Source organism: Elgaria multicarinata, chromosome 16 (genome assembly GCF_023053635.1).
Source record: "Elgaria multicarinata webbii isolate HBS135686 ecotype San Diego chromosome 16, rElgMul1.1.pri, whole genome shotgun sequence".
Taxonomy (NCBI): Eukaryota; Metazoa; Chordata; class Lepidosauria; order Squamata; family Anguidae; genus Elgaria; species Elgaria multicarinata.
In genome coordinates, this window is record NC_086186.1 from 11,946,516 (window position 1) to 11,968,344 (window position 21,829).

Consider the following 21,829-nt stretch of genomic DNA (forward strand, 5'->3'; position numbering starts at 1 on the left):
AGATGTTGTGGGACACATAGAGCCTAAAGCTGGTTGATTGGGTGTAATTAAGCACAAATAATAATAAAAAATGCTGCTCTTAGAAAATGCCACTAGGCCCTTTCTGTGAATCTGGAATTCCTTAAAATTAGATGGCTGCAGCTATGGTACCGGTACTCAGGGCCTGCTCCAATTGGACTCCCCTCCTTCGGACAATCCCATCAGCCCTGTTGCCGGTCTACTTAATTTCTCTGTCTCTTTTCCCTCTTACTTCCTGGACCCCCTTTCCTTGTATGCCATGTCTTTATTAGACTGTAAGCATGAGGGCAGGGACTGTCTTTTTTGCTAATTGATTGTAAGCTGTTTGGAGAGCCTTTTTTGGCTGAGGAGCGGGGTATAAATATGATCAATCAATCAATACTCCGTGGTGCCCCCCCCTTCCCTTGGTGCCCTAAGCACGTGCTTATATATTGCTTAAAGGTTAATCCAGGGCCGTGTCTAGCCCATTGGCAGAGGCCTCTGGGTTAGCTGCGTTAGGAAAGGCCGGAGAGCCATTTACGCCTGCTCTCGGGGCGGCAGCAGCGGCTGGCCAATCTCGTCGGTCCGTGGTGCGTCTGGAGAGGCTGCGCTTGGCCGCGCGGGTCTCTGCCCTCCGCTGGCGCGGCTGCAGACGGCGGGGCGGGGCGGGTCTCGTCTCGCCGGAGCGGGGCGGAGCGATTGCGGCTCAGCGCAGAAGAAGCCTCCTCGGGCGCGTGCGGGGTGGACTGGCTGAGGCGCGCAGGATGCGGCTGGAAGTGGCCGTGCCCTCGGTGGGGCTGCAGGCGTCCGAGCTTGACCAGAGTCCGGAGAAGGCGCGCACGGTGAGGGTGACCGGGCGGGCGGAGGCCAGGGAGCGCGTCGTCTTTGGAGACGGCGGGGCGGGTGGGCGTCGCGAGAGGAGGGGTCGGCGGGCCCGGTGCCCCGACGGCTCGGGCAGGCTCAGCTGGAGCGCCGGCCGTCGGGAGGAGAGAACGCGCCGCGTCCAATTTGGTGCCTCGGAAGGGTCCCTGCGCCTCGTCCCGTCCCGTCGTATTGCAAACGCCTTTGGTGCGTGCCGTTCCTTTTCTCTCGGGGAAAAGGTCCCAGATGCTGAACAAGCTGGTGGGGGCATGGCAGGAACCAGAATGGGGTCTTCTCTACCTTGGCCAAAAGGGAAGAGGTGAGTGGAGAAGAGCGAAGGAGGGTCTGACTGAGAACTGTACCTGGCACGTGTAGCCTGGGACCTGTTCACTCGTGCAAATTGTGACGGGGACATAGGGAAAGGCGTGCGAGCTGTCTGCGTTTGGCGTCTCCCAACCATAAACGCCTGGGCTTTACTGTTGGGTTTTTAGAAGTCTTGCTTATAGTCTTGTTTTTATTTGAGTTTTGTGATGGGCCGGTGGCTCAGCCGTAAAAACAACTGGGTCTCCCAAAGAACAGGCCCGTGCAGACAGGACGATCCTCCAGGGTTCCCTCTTGGTATGGTGGGGGCTTGAATGGCCGAGTTCCTCTCCCCCCTCCTCCATCACTGCCCCCCCCCCCAAAAATAGCACCTTAAGGGCTGACAACAACATTATTAAGGCATGGGCTTTTGTGGAGCAGAATCTGCTTCATCAGATACGTGGAATGTTATCCCAAGTTGTCATGGGTGTAGGGAGCGTGAGAAAAATAAGAGCACAAGACACATAAAATAGCAGTGATGTCAGAGGGAAATGAAGCACAAGAAATTCTGTGTGTTAAACTTTAACCCTTAAGGCATAAATCTAGGTAAATAATTACAGTGACCCCTCAAACAAGGCGGTGTTGGTGGTAACACCTGTAGAGGATTGAAAAACAAGCTAAGCTATTATTGCCATATAGGCCACAGGTGATAGAATTGAACTGCTTGATTAGTTGTCATTCATCCCGGATGCTCTTCTGGAAATTATCACTGTAGAAAACCATTAATTAAAGAAATCATTGTCATTCTGGTGTGTAAGTCATAGTCAATGACATGACTGAAGCTGCATACCAACGCCAGGATGTTTGTGTTACTAGGGACACTGCCTTGCAAAGGGTAGTTGTAATGATTACACAGTAATGTCAGCACAGAACAGCCTTCCCCAACCTGGTACCTTGCAGGTGTGTTGGGACCCCAGTTCCCATCATCCCCAGCCAGCATGGCCCTAGGAACCCTGCTGCCTGGGAATGATGAGAGATGTACTCCCACCACAACAGGAGGATACCAGGTTGGGGGAAGTTTAATGTAGGGGAAAGGTATCAAAAAAGAACAGATTACCGTGTCCGTGAGCAGGTGGATGGAGCATTCTTCTCACTGCTGAGTAATTGCAAGAGAGTTGTGGGGAGGGGTGTGTGTTCCTAGCTCAGTGGTAGAGGAAATACCTTTTATGCTAAAGGTCCCCGCACTATTAGGGTGACCATATGGAAAGGAGGACAGGGCTCCTGTATCTTTAACAGGTGTGTTGAAAAGGGAATTTCAGCAGGTGTCATTTGTATATATGGAGAACCTGGTGAAATTCCCTCTTCATCACCACAGTTAAAGCTGTAGGAGCTATACTAGAGTGACCAGGTTTAAAAGAGGACAGGGCATCTGCAGCTTTAACTGTTGTGATGAAAAGGGAATTTCACCAGGTTCTCCATATATACAAATGACACCTGCTGAAATTCCCTTTTCAATACAACTGTTAAAGATACAGGAGCCCTGTCCTCTTTTTCATATGGTCACCCTACACACTATGCCACTGAGTATGGGTTAGCATGTTGTGTGAACAGCCCCTGATTTTACTAGTAGCTGGCAGAAGCGGAATAATATGGAAAATAAGGATGTACATGCATATTTGTTTAATGTAGATCACACTGTGATGCCCAGGGCACGCAGCCCTGCTGAAGCAAATTTCTTCCTTATTGCATGTGGTGGGAGAAAGATTCCTACTTCCCTGAGAACCTTTTGTGTGCTCAAGGAGGCAGGATACAGATGAACGTTTAATCATTCAACATGCAGACAAATCCCCAGCTGTACTGTTTTTCTTTGGGCAGTGAGCACCCCAGCATAATTTTTCTTTCTTTTTCCCCATTCTGTTTTTAATTTGCAGACCACCTTTTTATAGTGTTGATCTCCAGACCTTTTGCAACATACAGAAATGACAAAATATACAACAACAAAAACGCATCCTGTATAAAAATTCCCTTTAATGAAAATAAGTTATAATGCAAAAATAAAGTTAACAAAACAATTTTAATCAAGAAATAAATCCTTATATCTATCTATCTATCCATCTCTATCTGTCTGTGCATCATCTATTGAGAAAGATAGCAAACTAAAATATCAGAAAATTGTAATTCCACAAAATAACTCCCAACCATTTGCTTGCATTCTGAGATGGTACAGTCCTGTGTGGACTATACCACATGCTTCCCCCCCCCACCCCACTCATAACGTTTGAATCTGTTTTGTAGAGGATGGACTGCTTCCATGGTAATTCATGGTGACCAGCAGTGAGTAATATGGCTTTTGCTTGGTAAACTAGACCTGGGCCAAATGCCTTTGTTTTAGCCAAGATGCTAGTCCCTATGGTTTTCTTAACTCTTAAACAACACTGTGTGTAAGTGCTTGTGGCTTCTGCTACATTTGCAGAGCCTCTGGGCATTAAAAAAAAACACCTCACAGAGAGGAATGGGGACTGCACAGGAGTTGCCCAAAGTGAATTAGCCACAAGCTAGCTGTAAAACACATTTGCCAGGCTCAAAAAGCAGTCTCCCCCTTGCTGCTGCTTTTATGCAGAGTTTATTTAGTCCCCTTCCCCACCCTGCCTGCGCTTTGAAGCCAAGCATCGGCTCTGCACCTCAAAGAAGCTTTTGTCGAGTGGTGAGTTTTGCATCAAAGGAAGGCGCAGCTGCAGCACATTGTGGGGGAAGAAAGAAAGCGTGTGGCTTCTCCTACTGGTAGTAGCTCAGAGCTCCATGAAAGGTGACACGGACCTTCCTTGTGTGCCTGGACCTAGCAGATGTTTGGAGGTGGTGCAGGGTGAGTCTGAATTTGATGCAGCTCTCTCTGATGTTGCAGGTGTTCAAGGTGGACATCCTTTGCAACGGAAGAAAGCACTCCATTGAGAAGCGGTACAGCGAGTTCTGTGCCCTTCACAAAAGGGTAAGAGGTGTCTGCGCGTAAGTGTGTCTCAGCAGTGATGTAGTGGAACCAGGGCTCGCAGGGAGGCAACACCAGGCCCTTTTGATTAGCAGGGATGCTGACATCATCTGCCACCCCCCTCATACTTTCCTGTTCCCTCTGAGTTTAGCTGCAATCCTCAGAGTAGCTGGGGAGGGGAGGAATGGATTTTCCCATCAAAAATATATCGTTCCCTGTTGTGATACAAAGTATTTTAGAATGGATTAATCTGGAATGGGCAATGAAGATCCATTAGCTCTGCAAAAGTCCTGCTCCTGATGGAGATTTGAACTGGTAGAAATGGTTTGCTGGTGTGGATCAACATTTTTGCACGCTCCTTAGGGGTGTGGCTATGGAGAACGTCATGATGAGCGTCTGCATTTCCAAATTTGCCAGTGTACCACTGGGCATCAGCCTTCCTCAGCCTGGTGCTCCCTAGATGTTTTGGGCTACAACTCACTGACCATTGGCCATTTTGGCCGAGGCTGATGGGACTTGATGTCCAAAGCAACTTGAGGATGCCAGGTGGAAGAAAGCTGGTGCAGATCAACATTGTGGCCCATATCTCCTGCCCTGTAGGTTTTGAATTGGTAAACATCCATACTTCTGGCCCCCGGGCTCACACATGGCAACATTTATTAGAATGTAAGCCTATGCGGCAGGGTCTTGCTATGATGGTGTACATTGATGGTGCTATATAAATAAATAATAATAATAATAATAACATTTTGCCCACCCCTGCAGTGTGGCCGCATGAGTATTTTACTCTGTTCCCTCTGCCCAAGGGTAGTGAAAAGGCTTCTTCTTGGGTCTGGGGGAGGGTGGGCACTGACTCACAAGACCATGAGAGGAGCCCTGCTGGATCAGACCAGAAGTCCATCCTCTGGCTGACCGTCCTGATTCCCACAGTGGCCAAACAGATGGCTCTGGTGAGCCCAGAAGCAGGGCTTGAACGCAGTAGCCTGATGTTGCTCCCAAATGGCACACCCAGTTCCCTTTAAACCAGGGGCAATAAGTTCTTCGCAAGCAGGTCAAAGCTGCCCCCCCCCCCGAGTGGACAGGGACACCCCACTCCTGGCATGCAGCCCCCGAGTGATTGTCTGGACCCTACTTATTGACATAATAAATAAATATTTGTTTGTTTTTTAACGGACCACAGAACTGTTGTTTTTATACTTTATGTTTTTGATGGTTTTAAATTTTGTATACTTTTTAATGTTCACCGTTTTTAACTTTTGTAAATTGCCCAGAGAGCTTCGGCTATGGGGCGGTACATAAATGTAATAAATAAATAAATACTTGCTCATATACACACTCTAACATCACCCTTTTCCTGTGGACTCAGGCTTTTAAAAAGCTTTCACTGCTACCAATGGAGGCTTTTAAAAAGCTAAATGCAGCAGAAGAGGGGATAATTGGGGGAGGGGGTTTCACAGGGTTTGAGAGGGTTAGATCTTGCCTTCCCAGCAGCAGTCACCCACCCCCATACCAAAATGCCCTTCCACACTGTCATTAGGGTTTTTATACTGTATTTTGTATTTGTGTTTTTAACCTGTTGGTTGTTTTATTATGGTTTTAATTTTTGTGAACCGCCCAGAGAGCTTCAGTTATTGGGCAGTATAAAAATGTTATAAATAAATAAAATAAATAGGCTTTTAAAAGTCTCCATTGGCACCAGTGGAATCTCTTTTATAGCCTCACTTGCAGCATGGGAGAGAGGAGGTGAAATCTCTTATCTCCCATCTCTGATCAGAGATAAGAGCAGCGGCTGGAGGGGGACCTCACACAGGCTGGAGGTTTCCCATCCTTGTTCTAAAGCCATCAGTGCTAGCCTCTGTAGGCTTTGTTCCAGTCCTGCAGTTGGACATGAGGTCACGGTCCATCGTGTCCTACTAACAGTGGTCCAAGTCTTTGTGTGCTGGTAGCCAAAACTGCCCCACCCACATACAAGAGGGAGGTGCCAAGGAACCTCAAGGTTTGCAGAAGTTCAAGCAGGCATTGTGCTGGTCTCATCACAGGTTGTGGACCCCTTTCAGTGGCCAGGTAGTAAAGGACAGCTTCTGTGCGCTCTTTCCTAGATCAAGAAGAGATGCCAAGTCCCCGACTTCCCACCCAAGCGTGTGCCCAATTGGATGACGAAGGTGCTGGAGCATCGGCGTCAGGGCCTGGAAGCCTACCTGCAGGTGGGTCGCAAGGCTGGGAGCATTTAGGATTCCCCAAGTGCGTCAGGAATAACCTCCCTGCCTCCCAATTCAGGGAGACATGATAGCACTCTGCAAATACTTGAAAGGTCGTCACACAGAGGAGGGCCAGGATCTCTTCTCGATCCTCCCAGAGTGCAGGAGACGGAATAACGGGCTCAAGATAAAGGAAGCCAGATTCCGGCTGGACATCAGGAAAAACTTCCTGACTGTTAGAGTAGTATGACAATGGAATCGGTTACCTAGGGAGGTGGTGGGCTCTCCCACACTGGAGGTGTTGAAGAGGCCGCCAGGGATGCTTTAAGGTGGATTCCTGCATGGAGCAGGGGGTTGGACTCGATGGCTTTATGGGCCCCTTCCAACTCAATTATTCTATGATTCTATGAATGCTCACTCAGCCTGCTTGTTCTGTTTGCCGCAGGGCGTTCTCTTGTACAACAGAAAGCTTCCGAAGGAACTCTTGGACTTCCTGAAACTCTGGCACTTCCAGCAGGACTCCGAGGCTGGCAGTCTGGAGTAAGTGGCCCCTGGGGTGGGACGCAGCCCAGGGAAGAGGCGGGAGCGATTCCTTCCTCTTGTGACCGCGGCCTCTGGCTCTACCAAGGGAAGCCGGCCAGGTCTCTTGAGGTTGCTCTGGCCCTTTGAGTCCCACCTGCACATCATTTCTTCTTTCTAAAACCTGCTTTTCAGTCAGTTCTTGCCCCTCTACGTTTGGCTTCCAAGTCGGCTTCCATTGCAACGGCGATGAAAACCCAACACCAAAGCCACGGTGTCCTAAGGATGCTTGCCTGTGTGCAGGTCAACTTCTTCTAGCTCCGGGCAGTTGCTGGACCTTGTCCTGGTCCTTCTCTTGTCCAGAGGGTGGGGGCAGAAGGGAGCTGTGGAAAGACTCAGGGGCTGCAGCCTGCTCTGGGCTCTTGCGGTTGATGATTAAGTATATCCAGGTATGTCTATTTGCCACCTCCACAGGGTCTGCTGTAGCACACCCTACACCCTCCCCAGAGATCTCCCAGGATTCTGTTTGTCCAGCTTTGCTCAACCTGGTGCCTTCCAGGTGTGCTGGATTACAACTCCCATCATTCTCAGCCAGCTGGCTGGAGATAATGAGAGTTGAAGTCCAGCTCACCTGAAGGGCGCAGGGTTGGGGAAGGCTGGATCTAAACCTTCATCTCGCCTGCAGCCACTCCTCTCTGCAAGCTTTTGCACAGGCAGGCTGCTTCTGTTAACGCTCTGCTTGTTGAGGAATTCCTGGCTCACACGGCCTTCTTCTTCACAGGTCTCTAGGCGGCTTCTCCTTGCAGGATGCTAAGTAAGTTGCTCTTTCGTTCCCGCACTTTCTTTCTGCTGCTGGGAGGGAGACGGACAGGTTGGCAATTCAGGTGGCTTTTAAAAGGGGTTGGATAAATTTCACCTCATGACAGTGATGCTCAACATTACAAAGGAGGCTGAGGGAGACATGATAGAGGTGTACAAGATTATGCCTGGTGTGGAGAATGTGGAGAGGGAGACATTTTTATCCCCCTCTCAAAATACTAGAACCCAATGAGGTCATCCCATAGAATCATAGAATAGCAGAGTTGGAAGGGGCCTATAAGGCCATCGAGTCCAACCCCCTGCTCAATGCAGGAATCCACCCTAAAGCATCCCTGACAGATGGTTGTCCAGCTGCCTCTTGAAGGCCTCTAGTGTGGGAGAGCCCACCACCTCCCTAGGTAACTGATTCCATTGTCGTACTGCTCTAATAGTCAGGAAGCTGATGGGTGGGAGATTCAGGACAGATAAAAGAAAATGCTTCTTCACACAACACATAGTTAAACTATGGAATTCCTTACCACAAGATGTAGTAATGGCCACTGGTTTGGATGGCTTTAAAAGGGGGTTAGATACATTCCTGGAGGAGAAGGCTGTCCATGGCTTACCAGTCCTGATAGGTATGTGCTACTTCCAGTAACAGAAGCAGTAAGCCTATGTTGCAAAAATAGCTCGTTCCCTGGTGTACCAAGTCCAATTCAGCACACGAGGAGATGATGTATGGATCAAACAATGTTTATTCTGCAGAATAAAGAGGCACTGGAGCTAATTGCTGCAAAGCATGTGCCTACCTCGCAAGGGAGGTAGCTAGGTATTTATACACTATCTTCTCTGGTGCCACATACGTAGGCACCATCTAACAGGAAATTTCTAGCTGAAAAGAAAATACATGGAAATACAGTTTCTGTTCTTTTGGCAAGCACCTACTAAAAGAGAGAAGTACTCACTGTTCTTTAAGAGAACATTCACTTGATTTTGCTCTGAACTCTGGTTCAGAGCTGGGCACTTTCCCAGCAACTATATACACCAGTTGCTGGGGAACATGGGTGGGAGGGTGATGTTGCACCTGTGTCCTGCTTGTGGGTCCCTGGCCGACAGCTGGTTGGCCGTTGTGTGAACAGAGTGCCGGACCAGATGGACCCTTGGTCTGATCCAGCATCAGAGCTCTTGTTATGTCCAGCCCTGTGGCCTTTGCTTGCTCCTACACATGGGACAGACACACTCCTCTAGTGTGGATGCTGGGACTGGCTTCCTAGCTCCAGGGAAAGGGAGCTCCCTGTTCCTTGCCTGCTGCTACACGCGGGGGAAAGAGTCTCAAAGGGGCTGCTTTGTGCTCCGTTGTTGGCCAAGCTCCAGCCGCCCGGTCGTTCCACAGAGAGCGCTTGGTTCTTCTGCCACAGCAGGCTCTTGTCCTCAGGACCTAGGTGTGTGTCCTCCAGAGGAGGAAAAATGATTCATTTCTCCTATTTAAATCCTGTCTTAGTTCCAAGGCGTTTGTGGGTGGCCACACCTACCCACATTTTCTCAAAACCACCCTGTGAAGGAGGTTTGGGGGGGGGGGAGGGAGGGAGGGATTATAGGCCCAACATTCCCTGCTGTAGCCATCTCTGACTGGTGCCCTCCAGATCTTTTGGACTTCAACTCCCATCAGCCCTAGCCAACATGAGCAATGGTTAGGAATTCTGGGGGTTGTAGTCCAAAAACATCTGAAGGTACCAGATTGAGGAGTCTGTTGCCCGAAGGAGGATTTGAAACCAAGTCTCTCCATTCACAAATTTTATGCTCGTATCTTTAATACACATGGGATTTCTTTTTCATCTTGTTGATATTAAGAATGTACAGGGGCCGTGTGTACTCCGCACCTTTCAAAAAAAAAAAACTGAAACCCACATTCTGCAGCATGTCTCAATACCTATTAAAGTTAAACAAAGGAGCCTAGATTTGACTTGTGCAGAACTTATGCTGCCTTTTACTAGCCCAGAGGGTGGGCCGTGGAGCTGGTCAGGGCGCAACCATGGCTCTCAGTGCCCAATTCGGTGCTTGCTTGTATGTTTGCAGAAGGAACATAGCCCTCTCTATAAACGGTATAGGAGATAAAATGTGTCTCAAGTCCCTTTGCGACCCCTGCTTATCTCTCGGCAGCCCCAGTTACCTGCTCTCCCACCGGCCTGTAATAAGCTTCCGGAATGATCCATATACACGCCCGTCCTCCACAGGTGAGGCCTGAAAAAAGCCACTTTCTGGAACAGGTTCAGGTTGGTAGTGGAGGGAGAGGATGAGAGCTCTAGGTCACCAAGGGTCTGTTATCCAGCAAGCGTTTGGAGTATGGGAGAAGAGTTACAGGGTATCCCATCTGCATCCCTGCCTCTGTGAGCTGGGGACCAGGCACAGTTCAAAGGCAGCTGTTTTGTTCTTCTTTAGAATATTCTGTCTTGTGTTTATAGTAGGGGTGGGCAACTTCTGGCTCTCCAGATGTTTTGCCTTACGCCCTGGTTTATCGGGGAGCGGTTCCCTTCTTGCTGAAGGTCATAGTGGAGAGAGCATGTTTAGTCTAAGAGCTCTGTCCAAGATAGACAAATTACACTTGTATGGGTAATTAACCAATGCACCCAGCAGTATTAGAATGGGAGGAAACGGCCCCCATGGAAATGATCTTTCCTACACGCAATGAAAACCCAGAATCCTGCTCCTGCAATATTAAATCTGGCAGCATGAGCTCTGGAACTCTAGATCTTGTGTGAACGCAAGAATAGCCTTTTGGTTTTGCCCCTGTGTGGCAGCTGCAGGAACTCGTGGTGGTGGGTAGTTTTGTTTCCGGGTCTCTGCCCCCTTTTGAAGATGCTGCTGCCCCATTAACTTGCTCCTCTCCTCCACCCAGGCCCGCTTCCGGACACGATCCTGAGTGGCGTGCTGCAGGGCCTCTATGCCCCCGAGACCATCTTCTGCGAGGACTCAAAGCTCTTACTGGGACCCAGCTGGAGGCTGCAACGGACTCTGCCGCCCCTTGGCTTGGCTTCTGCCCCTTTGTCCCCTTTCTAGGGAGCACCTGAGCCTGACGCAGCCATCCATCTGAGAAATGCCACCCCGCTCCTGTCCCTTGGAATAAAAGAGGGTGGAATGAGGGGAGAAGGGTGCGTCTGATCTCTGGGGGAAGGGGTTTCTCAGCATCACCCAGTGCAAGCAACACACATGGGACAAAAGTACGTGAAGAGTAGCAAATGCACTAGACTTGTTTCGTAGCGTGCCATATGGGTGGACCGTAGTTCTGTTCACGGGGATCTTCACAATTGCAGGTGTCTATTCCCTAAACCAGGAGCAAGCAACCTGCCTCCCCCAGAGGTTTTGGACTCCAACGCCCAGCATTCCTGACCATTGGCTGGAGCTGATGCACCAGGTGGCTTATGTCGGCGTGACACCACCAGAGATGGCAGCTGGTTAGCTGTCATTGTAGGTCTGACTGCCGGCAGCAGCGTGTCTGGCGCAGCCCGGAGAGGCAATAAAGCACGGTGTCATTGGCGCTGTTGTAGCTGCTGCCTGTTGGGCCCTTGAAAAAAGTCTGCAGGGTGTGGGTGTCAGGGGGAAGGAAGTGGCTGAAAGCTAAGAGGTGAAGGTGAGGTCTTACCGTTTGATGTTGCCTTCATGGCTTAAGCGGCCTTCTCATCACAGGAGATACCACTAAAAGACCTTGCATGCGAGGGATACCACGTGGCCGGTGTTAACAACGACTTCTTGAACCAGTACTCCGGTCTTCACGGACTCAGCCCTTCTCCCACATCACCACAGCTGCCATCTAGGCCAGGATTGGACAGCCTAGTGTCCTCCTCATGTTTTGGATGACAACGCCCACAATCCCTGAACTTGGACCATGCTGGTTGGGGCTCACGGGAGATGTAGTCCAAAATGTCTGCTGGGCACCAGGCGGCTTACCCGTGGCTAGGAGTTCCACTCATGCGAAGATTGCCTGGATGAGGGCCAACGCGTGGGTTGAAACAATGCGACAGTAGCCATCCGTCCCCAACATGGCACTTTCCGGATGCTGCGGACTACAACATCCATTTGCCCCAACCAGCATGGCCAGTGGAATAAATGTCCTGAAAGACCTCCCCCACGAAGGCTCCTCTTTCCTCAACTGTCACCACCAGCACGCTGTACTGAGGGAGATGAGCAGGGTAACCGGGGGCATTTCTGATCAAAGACTACTTTCTTTTTTCCCCCTCTTCTCTCCTCAATCCGTTTTCCTTGAGTGTCGTGTCTGTTTGGACTGTAAGCCTGCGGTCAGGGACTGTTGTTTTACTGATTGTGCGTAACCTGCTCTAACAGCCTTCTTTGGCTGAAAAGTATAATAAAACCCTATAAACACATAACAGGTGTATGTTAACTAGGAGGTTGCGGTAATGGAAACAGCTGAATCGGGGAGTTGGATTTGGCCGTGGCTGCTACTAGCCTGGGCTTACCCTGTTTAGCTCCTTTTCCTCTCTACTGCAGGTTATAACAAGGAGGCAGCTCTGCTCTTTGCTGCCTTGACTCTCTTTAGTACTGCCCTGACAGACGGTGGGACACACACACACACACAGCGTGACCGGAGAGGACAAAAGCAAGCCAGACAGTACTACAAAAACACAATGGTCACATTTATTGGTCCATGTGCTTTCTTACAAAAAGGAATGAGATACCCAACGCCCTCCCAAGCCACTCAGGAGGGGCCTGGACGCCCACCGTGGCGGATGGAACAGGTGGTTACATGGATGATGGAGGCTGCCACTCCCCAGCCTGAAGAGGAAGGGAGCAGCAACAGCAGCCGCGCTCACCTGCTGCAGGATGAAACGAGGCCTCGGCAGCAAGAGGGTCGGGCCCCCAGCCCTTGGCAAGCCAGAGTGTGGTCCTGGCCTTCCGGCAGCCGCGAGTTACTCTTTGGCAATGGCGAACGGCTTCTCCACCTCGATGGTGTTGCAGTCGGCGATGATGACGTCTTTCAAGGGCTTATCCCGGCTGTCCGTCTTCGTGCTCTCTACCTTCCTCACGACATCCTAGGAATAGAGATCAGGTATCAGAAGAATCCCTGGCGCAGCGCATCGGGGTCATTCTACAGCCCCATCACATAGGAGAGTTTTCCGCTGCCGCTGCAGCCTGGATAGGTCAGGAACTGGCAGCCTTCCGTCCACTTGGTTCTTTGTTTAAGCACTGAACACCCACCCACACGCTTCAACCCAATGTTCTCAGGGTGGGTTTTCCAATACAATACAACCCACAAAACAGCAACGGGCTGAGCCAAAGGAAAGTCAGGAAGAAAGCAAAGATCTAGAAGGGCTGCAGCTCGTACCAAAATGACAAATGTGCCACCAAATAAACCTCTCTGGGGCAAAACTGCAAGAGACGGCTCCGTCTTTGATCACAGCCTGCCTCAGCTCTGCAAACAGTGGGGACCGGAGAAGCCCCCTTCCGACATAGGGGTGCGGGGAGGAGGAAGACCCTGGGGGTGCCTGGTCTAAGCTCTTCAGTGCCTCATGGATCATTATTACTACTTTGAAGGGTGCACAGAAACTCTGGGCAAGTCACACCATTCCATGGTGGCTGGAGCGGACAGGCGTCGTAGTCAAAACATCCAGAAGGGTCCAGGTTTGCTATAAAGGCTGCTGCAATGTACTGAACGTACCCAGGCCTTGTCAGAAAAACGCTGCTGCTGTTTCGAACCAACTACATGAAAATTAGGGGTGTGCACGGACCCCCCGATCCTCTTCGCACCCGATCCGCCCTGCCTTGATCCGCCTGGGGGCCACTCCGCTCCGCTGCGGAGCTCCAGCTCCAAATCGGAGCTCCGCAGTGGCAGGGAGTGGCGTCAGGTAAGGCCCCCCTCTCTCTTACCTGTGTCCGTCACGGCCCATCCCAGCTTCACTAGAGCCCGCGGCTCAACCAGGAACTGTAGGCCCCGATTGCGGCCTAGTCTTCCTGGTTGAATCCTCGGGATCAGTTGAAGCAGCCGCTTGACCGCGGACGGACAGAGGTAAGACCCCCCTCTGCCTTAAGGGGAGGCGAAGCCCCCCAATCCGCTCCTGCTTCTCCGGTCCGAGGAGAAGCGGAGCACATCCCTAATGAAAATCTAACATCCCAGGTGCAGACAACAACAAAACATCTTCATCGCTATACCCGACTTACCATCCCTTCCAGGACTTTCCCAAACACGACATGCTTGCCGTCCAGCCACGAAGTCTTGGTGGTGGTGATGAAGAACTGGGAGCCGTTCGTGTCCTTGCCCGCGTTGGCCATGCTCACCCAACCCGGCCCGTAGTGCTTCAGCTTGAAGTTTTCATCGGGGAAACGGTCACCATAGATGCTTTTACCTGGCAACAAGAAAAAGGGCCGGGTTAACACCGGGTTCCCCCACAGCTGTAGGAGGATAGCAGGGAGAAGGCACGAGGGCGGCTTACGACTTTAATACTAGCACCCTTGGCATCTGCCTGACTGTTCAGGTGTTTTTCTGACATCTTGCATGTCCCCAGCTGTTGACGTGCAAGAGGTGGCAACGCCTGGCACAGTTTTATCAAGTGCCTCGCCGCTGGAACTCCAGCACCGCTGGCAATCCGTCAGCCAGTTACCCTCACTGCATTTAAGTGAGAAGCATAGTTATTTATTTTTAAATCCTCTAGCTTTTAATGGCATTTGATCTTATTTGGCTGAGGCTTCTGGAGCCCTTTTTTGGGTTTTAGCATTTATTAATTTACAATATTTCTATACCGGCTCCCCATCCGAAGATTTCGCAGCAGTGAGCAAATAAGACAAAAGTGTAAAATTTATTTATTTAATTACATTTATATACCGCCCCACAGCCAAAGCTCTCTGGGCGGTTTACAACAATAAATTTATTTAAAGCAATAAAAGCATCATTAAAATGACATTTTAAGAAACACGATTCACATAAACCACTGCAGGTCATACAGGGAAAGCTGCTTAAAGGAGGCACCGAAAACAATTCAAGGTTGGCGCCTGCCTGACCTCCAAAGGCAGGGAATTCCGTGGGAAAGGGACCACCACACTTACCTCCTGTCCCATCTCCCCGGGTGAAGTCTCCTCCCTGGATCATGAAATCCTTGATGACACGGTGAAACTTGCTGCCCTTGTATCCAAACCCTTTCTGAAAATGAAAAGGGTATGAGTGAAGTTGTTGGCACAACATAAACCCAGAAGATGTGCTCCACCTTATATGAACCTGATCGGTGGCAGATTCAGGACAGAGTTCTTCATACAGCCCATAGTTAAACTCTGGAATTCGCTACAGCAAGATGGCGACCACTTTGGATGACGACCACTTTAATAGGCGATTAGACAAATTCCTGGAAGAGAAGCTTCATGGCTCTTAAGCCACCTCCAGTATCAGAGGCAGTATACCTATGTATACCAGTTGCTGGGGAACATGGGCGGGAGGGTGCTGTTGCACCATGTCCTGCTTGTTCATCCTGGGCTGATGGCTGGTTGGCCACTGTGTGAACCGAGTGCTGGACTAGATGGACCCTTGGTCTGATCCACATGGCTCTTCTTATGGGCTAAGTTTTTCCCAGACCAATTCACCGCCAAAGAGCTTCAAAGCATCAACTATAACCTCTCCCCCTCTGGTTATGCTGTAAAGGGAAGAGAGTTGAACTTGGTGGAGAAGGGAGGATGGAGAGTCTGCGATAAAGTACTTTGCTTCTACAATGCACCTGCAGCCTCGGCAATTTCTCTGCTACAGACTCCCTGTTAGCCCCCAGCAGGCTAGAGTACTACTTGAATGGCTGAGTTATAAAGGGTCGATTGTGAACCATTACTTCTAGTTCCAACTACCCAAAGGGATGAATGAGCCATCATAGCACCACATCCAGCGAGTGCTGGAATTATTTCTGCATCGTTTGTGAGCTGGGAGACAGTTTATTTATTTATTGCATTTATATACTTCCTTTTCCCCTCCAAGGTAGCCAAGGAGGCGTACGTAGAGGAGGTCTTCCTCCTCTCCATTTTATCCTCACAACAACCACCCTGTGAAGTAGGTTGGGCTGAGAGTCTGTGACTGGCCCAAAGTCACCCAGTGGGTTTCCATGGTCATGTGGGAACTAGAACCCGGATCTCCCAACTCCCAGTCCAACACTTTAGCCGCTACACCACACTGGCTCTCAGCTCTGTTTCAAAAGTAAAAGCAGCACTGAGATGAGGAAAGTTTAATGATGGAGGAACCATCTTTTCTTTGCACAGAGGGAGAAACAGGAAAGTTTCTCACCCGCAGATGATTTCCACACACGCTTGGCTGAACTCAGTTTCTGAAACGTTGGCTGTTCCGCGAGGACACAAGAAACAGGGCATACTAGGGGGTCAACCTGGTGATGTGGGTTTTCTGCGAAATTTTCTGGAATGTTTCCCCCATGCAAGTTAAGGTAATTTACTTAGGGATAATTTGCATCAGAAAATTTTCAGTTTGCATCAAGTCGCTAGGAGACTTGATGTTTTGGCCTACAAAGCAGCTCTAGCCAGCCTAGTCGATAATGATAAGGATGAAAGGAGCTGTAGGCGAAAATGCCTGCAGGACCACCCCTACTCTTGAAAGCGATCTAGTTTAGCATGTTCATTTTATTTGTACTTAGTAAATAGAGCTTAAGAAAGGACCCCATGTTAATTATTTGTCTCAATACGCGCCATAAACCAATTTGACCTGAAACATCTATATATATAAAACGCTTAGGTATGTTTCCATAAAGGCTTCAGCTGATACAGGTTGCTGAGCAACAGTAACAACATGTAACGTCAGCTGATACAGGTTGCTAAGCCCCTCGCCTGACTCCTCCGGGCTTTCCAAGGTAATCCTACCCCCCTTTCTGCCTCTTCGCTCCCCCCACCCATGAAGGGGACAGCGCCATGGTCCAGAGCATGAGTGAGGTACGGCCAGGGCCCTTGGTGGGCCCTGGCTGTGCGAGCTGGGCGGGCGGCCCAAGGCTGACAGGAACCCCAGGGAGAGGGTCCAGATCATGAGCGAGGCACGGCCGAGGCCCTTGGTGGCCGGGTGGAAGGCCGCTCGCCTGCTGCGAGCCAAGGCCCCGGCCTAATCTCATGCAAGCTGGGCGGGCAGCCCAAGGCTGACAGGAACCCTGGGGAGAGGGGGACACCTGCTCCCCCTCCCCCCGACCTCCCTGCCCCCGATTTGCCAGACGGCGCTATATCGATGGCCCCCAAGCAGCCTGCGCCCCTGCGATGATATAATAAACTTTAATAAACTTTAAGATATGCTACAACGGTGTATGTTACGCCGGGTACAGCTAGTTTGAAGAAACGAATGAAAGCGTGCTTAGGGTACAATCCTAAGCACAAATAGGATTGCAACTTTAAAGTCATTGAAATGTTATATTACGTAGAATTTTTTTTTACACCACACCAGTGTGGTGTAGTGGCTAAAGTGTTGGACTGGGAGTCGGGAGATCTGGGTTCTAGTCCCCACTCGGCCATGGAAACCCACTGGGTGACTTTGGGCCAGCCACAGACTCTCAGCCCAACCCACCTCACAGGGTTGTTGTTGTGAGGATAAAACGGAGAGGAGGAGGATTATGTACACACCACCTTGGGTTCCTTGGAGGAAGATATAAATGCAATAATAATAAATAAACTTTGAAGCAGCCAAGCTTGCTTAGCATTGTATTTGCAATTGGCATGCCTGTTTACACTTCCCTGTGCCTGTTCGCATTCTCCTTCCCTCTTTATTGTTTACTACAACTTATTAGATTGTAAGCCTACGCGGCAGGGTCCTGCTATTTACTGTGTTATCTGTACAGCACCATGTACATTGATGGTGCTATATAAATAAATAAATAAATAAATAATAATAATAATAATAATAATAATAATAATAATAATAATAATAATAATCTATTGTTACTAATCCCCTGGAAGTATAAAGGACTTGGAAATTTTTCCGCCCCACATCACTGTTTCAACCCACTCAGGAAGAAGCAGTCCAGTTGGGCTTTCCCCCCAGGGTTCAGCAACAGCGGAGGCTTACTCCCTTTCTCCACCCATGCCTCCCATTGCTGCAAACATCTGCAGCACCAACATTTCTTCCCTATTAATCAGCCCAGGACTCTGAGCCAGCCTCAGACTCACCTCTCCTGTGGACAAGGCAATGAAGTTCTCAACGGTCTTTGGAACCGTCTTTCCAAAAAGGCCAAAGACGACTCGGCCCACGTCTTCATCTCCGATCCGCAGATCTAAATACACCTGGAAAGCGAAACAGAAGCCGGCATCACGGACTGACTGCATCAGAGAAACCATTTCCTATTCTGCACCCAGCCCCTAAGGATACAATGAGTTATGGCATCGGAAGTTAACTCCGATTGCAGCAAGCCTTAGACAACCAGGGCACCAAGATAGCAGCCATAGAACTGTATGGCTAATTTTACTGTGACCCTTCGTGGTCTACTCCATCAGCTGTAGTGTCATGGAAATAATTAACAATGGATTTACTGGCTAAAGGGGTCGTAATCTAAGCCTGCAAAGTGAAACTGGAGGGCAAAGGAGAAGGAGGATAACTCTTTATGCCCTTTTGACTTGGGAGAACAAAGGAAAGAATTTAAAAAAAAACCACATAATGCAAAAAAGAACAATAATCTGCAGCAGGAAGGTGCTGTTAATTTATCTAGGGAATTTATACGCTGCCCTTCATTTTAATTTTTAAAAAAGGTGGCTTATATATTAATCTATCAATGAAAACATGAAACACAACATAAAAGCAAACAGATTAAAACAGCACGTTGAGATCGAAAATCCCTGTAAGATCTGGGATCATATCCTCTACTTTGACTAGCAGTGTGTCTCTCCAATTTAATTTACAGTAGTTATTAATTGTATTTCTAGTCTGTCCAATAAAGAGTTCTCTGGGCTCATGATCAAAGGCCTTAGAAAGGCATCTTTCCCCATCATGGACAACCTGATCCTTTTTGAAGGGGTGGGGGGGAAGCTTCTGGATGCAATGGCTGTGCTCTGGCAGGAAGCTACAGCCTCTCCCCTAATAGGGCCAGGATGAAGTGAAGCAGCAAGAAGAATCACACCTTATGCCCCCAAGGCCTGCAGTCCTGACTGTTCCACTCTGGCAGAGGGAGAGGGGGTAGTGCCAGGCTGCCTTTATAATGGGGTGCAGAGTATTTTTGTGGCGGCATCCTCCAGGCCAGATGATGTCAGCAGGTGTGGCCATGCGCGCATTTCAGCATTTTCCCTGATGAGAGAAGCAAGGAGAAAAGGCCCTGGCCTGCGCTGGGAGGAGAAGCCGCACTGGCAGAGTCCTTGGCTTCTAGCCTCCCCTGACTTTCCCACGGGGATCCTGGGCACCAAGCGAAGCCACTGCACCGCTCACATCAGTGTTATTATCTCTGATTTAAGACAATAGTTGAGATTCCCTCAGGGGCAGTGATTCAGGGAGAGAGGGCATGGAGGCCTAGCCCGGTTCCCAAGAGGTTCCACAGAGCCAGGTTAAGGCTAAGGGTTGTGCATCCACCCATGCCTTAGAGCTATGGCAGATGGGCTCCGCCTGACAGAGTAGTTGAGGTTTGCTGGCCTAAACCAAAACCAAACCAAATTTATTACGGTCCTAGACTACCTGGCCTAGGAGTGTGGTCCTTGATTTTTGTTCAATTCCCAGGCAAGCCCATATCCAAGGAGAAGGGTAGGGCCTTTTTTACAGGGAGCAGCCCTGGGACCAATTCCTCACATCTGCCATTTGAAAACGCTCTCACATACCAACAGGACAGCAAAAGACCTGTCTGAGGCAACCGGAGAGCTGTTAGCAGCTGCATGAGGCAATGTCCTCTACCCTTTCCCTACCAGAGAATCTGAGGAAGGGAAGGGAAGCCATGGCTCACGGACTGAAAATTCTTCATATGTCTTACAGTCCTAGGGTCCAGTCTTTGGTATCTCCAACAGCAGAAAGAGTCCTGTGGCACCTTAAAGGTTATCAACTTCCTTACGGCTGCTCATGCCTTATGTTGCCACAAGACTCCTCGTTGCTTTTGCTGCAGCAGACTAACCGCGGACACTCTTGTGGAAGCTGCCAAAGTGGACCACTGACTCAGCATTGAGGCTATGCATTTCTAGAAATGGCCAGATCCCTCAGAGGCCAAGGGACATGTTGTTTGCTAGGTACACCATCCCTCTCTCCTGCATGGGCTCCAGGGATAGCTCTTAAATTAATGCCGCCTCCTAAATCACTGGTCCTCTTTCGGTCAAAAATACCTTGTTGCATGAGAAGAAAATATGATTGTTTCCTGAAGTTGTCATCCAGAAGTTAAGCCTGCAATTCCTAAGTGCGCGTGCCAGGGAGTAATCCCACAGAGTGCAACTGGGCTTATTTTCTGGGTAACGATGCATCAGAGGCACGAAGTCTCATCCACAGAAGCTTATGCCAAGATAAATCTGTGGGTTATTGCTGTCACGAACTGATACAGCTGTCCCACTCAACCTCTTAAGAAAAATCAACGCCTTTTAGGATCTCGAGGCCCATTTTGGGAGGAAAATGTCTCTAGCGGGGAACACATGTGGCCCTCCAGATGTTGGACTGCAACTCCCATCAGCACCGGCCAGCACAGCCTACGGTGTGGCACGATGGGAGTGACAGTCCAAAAGCCACACACAGGCCTCATCCCTGCTATAGATCCACTTACTTGGAAATAAGCCCCATTGGGGACTTACTTCTGAGTAGCTCTGCTAAGATTGCCCTGTAAGGCTCACGAGGTGCCATTTCATTCTCCTTCCTACCCACACACTCACAGAGAGAAGAATCCAACCAGAACCCCATTGAAACAAACGGGTCTTCAGTCATTCGTCACTAACTGAAGTCTCGTTCATTTCAACGGGGCTACTCAAAGTAGGAATTCAGTTGAATTCTGCCCTCCCTCCCTCTGCAGCTATATTCAGGCCTGTTTTGACATGTTGCAGGACAAAAGAGGGGGTCTTTCCACCACCGCCCGCGCCGCCGTATTTAGCATAGATTGACCAAGATCGCCGTGCACAACTTTTAAATGATGCTAGTATTTAATTAATTAATTAATGGCAGCCCTGACAATGTTGCAAAGGAAAGCGATGCAGGAGCAGGAGGTGCAGGGATGACTGCCATGCAGCTGGGGTGGGGGGCAGGCAGGGGGGATTGGGGGGTGGGATGGGGTGGGGGGGTCATAGAATCATAGAGTAGCAGAGTTGGAAGGGGCCTACAAGGCCATCGAGTCCAACCCCTTGCTCAATGCAGGAATCCACCCTAAAGCATTCCTGACAGATGTTTGTCCAGCTGCCTCTTGAAGGCCTCTACTGTGGTAGAGCCCACAACCTCCCTAGGTAACTGATTCCATTGTCGTACTGCTCTAACAGTCAGGAAATTTTTCCTGATGTCCAGCTGGTCCCCAAGGCCTGCCGCGCTCACCTTGGCCGTGACCTTGGGCCCCTTCTTGCGCTCCTCTGCATGAGTCGCCGGGAAGAGCAGCAGCAGGAGAGACCCGCCCAGCCCCAGCAGGGCCGCAGCCGCCAGCAGCCTCATCTTCTTGCGTTCACAGCCCCAACAACGCCAGCCCGGCCACAGTGCCCGCCGCGCCGCCAGCATCCGCCCCCTTCCTCTCTCCGGGCTTTTTTTTTATATATAGCTCCCTCCTCCTCCTCTGCTCTCTCCCCCCCCCTTTGCCGTCAGCAATGGTACAGCCCGAGCCGGGCGGAGCGACTTCCTCAGCGAGAGGGATTGGCACGTTCCATCTCGAGAGGGGTGGGCGGCTCGAGAGCCTAGTCGCGGCTGCGACAAAGGAATGCCACGTTTCCAGCCTCGTATTGGGCAGGCCGCTCGGCCAATGGGAAGCGGGCACGGGGGGCGACGGCGCGCCGATTGGGCCAAGTGGCAACAAAGGAGAGGTGGCGCTCGCGGAGGGACTACGATACCCAGAGAGGAGTGCGCGGCCGGCATCGCGCTCTCTCTCACCTGTAGAGGGCAGTATGCAAGCCCTTGCGCATAGCCCTTGCGCAAAGTAGACCCATTGAAATGAACGGGAGTCAAGTTACGAGAAACTTTCGCGTCATTCATTTCAATGGAACTATTCCATGTACGGCTAACACTGGATATTACCTCCAGATTGTACCTGAGGAAGATACACTACTGCTTTAAAGCGCTTTATAACAG

At 50.1% G+C, this 21,829-nt stretch overlaps 2 protein-coding genes across 4 annotated transcripts; one reads left to right on the top strand and one right to left on the bottom strand.

The window, feature by feature from the left end:
- Positions 1–743: 743 nt before the first annotated feature.
- On the top strand, positions 744–11,979 carry SNX22 (sorting nexin 22). Of its 3 annotated transcripts, none has more exons than XM_063142250.1 (7): positions 744–839; positions 4,061–4,144; positions 6,241–6,345; positions 6,785–6,879; positions 7,640–7,672; positions 9,814–9,890; positions 10,553–11,979. In XM_063142250.1, the coding sequence occupies exons 1-7, from the start codon at positions 762–764 to the stop codon at positions 10,711–10,713; spliced, it is 633 nt and encodes a 210-aa protein (XP_062998320.1). In that variant the 5' UTR covers positions 744–761; the 3' UTR covers positions 10,714–11,979. The 3 variants fall into 3 exon arrangements, with proteins under 3 accessions (XP_062998320.1, XP_062998321.1, XP_062998322.1); XM_063142251.1 differs by having other exon boundaries at positions 9,817–9,890; XM_063142252.1 differs by lacking the exon at positions 4,061–4,144.
- Positions 11,980–12,284: 305 nt separating this feature from the next.
- Positions 12,285–21,292, bottom strand: PPIB (peptidylprolyl isomerase B). Its single transcript, XM_063142274.1, has 5 exons — positions 21,089–21,292; positions 17,788–17,901; positions 14,710–14,803; positions 13,828–14,012; positions 12,285–12,701 (listed from the first exon to the last, which is right to left on the bottom strand). The coding sequence occupies exons 1-5, from the start codon at positions 21,263–21,265 to the stop codon at positions 12,579–12,581; spliced, it is 693 nt and encodes a 230-aa protein (XP_062998344.1). The 5' UTR covers positions 21,266–21,292; the 3' UTR covers positions 12,285–12,578.
- Between the last annotated feature and the right edge of the window lie 537 nt (positions 21,293–21,829).

Excerpts from the sequence above, each read along its gene's own strand:
- SNX22 (XM_063142250.1), top strand. The coding sequence starts at position 762 with ATGCGGCTGGAAGTGGCCGTGCCCTCGGTGGGGCTGCAGGCGTCCGAG. Across the intron at positions 6,880-7,639 it reads TCCGAGGCTGGCAGTCTGGA|GTCTCTAGGCGGCTTCTCCT; the intron begins GTAAGTGGCCCC and ends TCTTCTTCACAG. Across the intron at positions 7,673-9,813 it reads TTCTCCTTGCAGGATGCTAA|CAGCCCCAGTTACCTGCTCT; the intron begins GTAAGTTGCTCT and ends CTTATCTCTCGG.
- PPIB (XM_063142274.1), bottom strand. The coding sequence starts at position 21,265 with ATGCTGGCGGCGCGGCGGGCACTGTGGCCGGGCTGGCGTTGTTGGGGC. Across the intron at positions 14,013-14,709 it reads CCGGGGAGATGGGACAGGAG|GTAAAAGCATCTATGGTGAC; the intron begins GTAAGTGTGGTG and ends TCTTGTTGCCAG. Across the intron at positions 12,702-13,827 it reads GGAAAGTCCTGGAAGGGATG|GATGTCGTGAGGAAGGTAGA; the intron begins GTAAGTCGGGTA and ends CTCTATTCCTAG.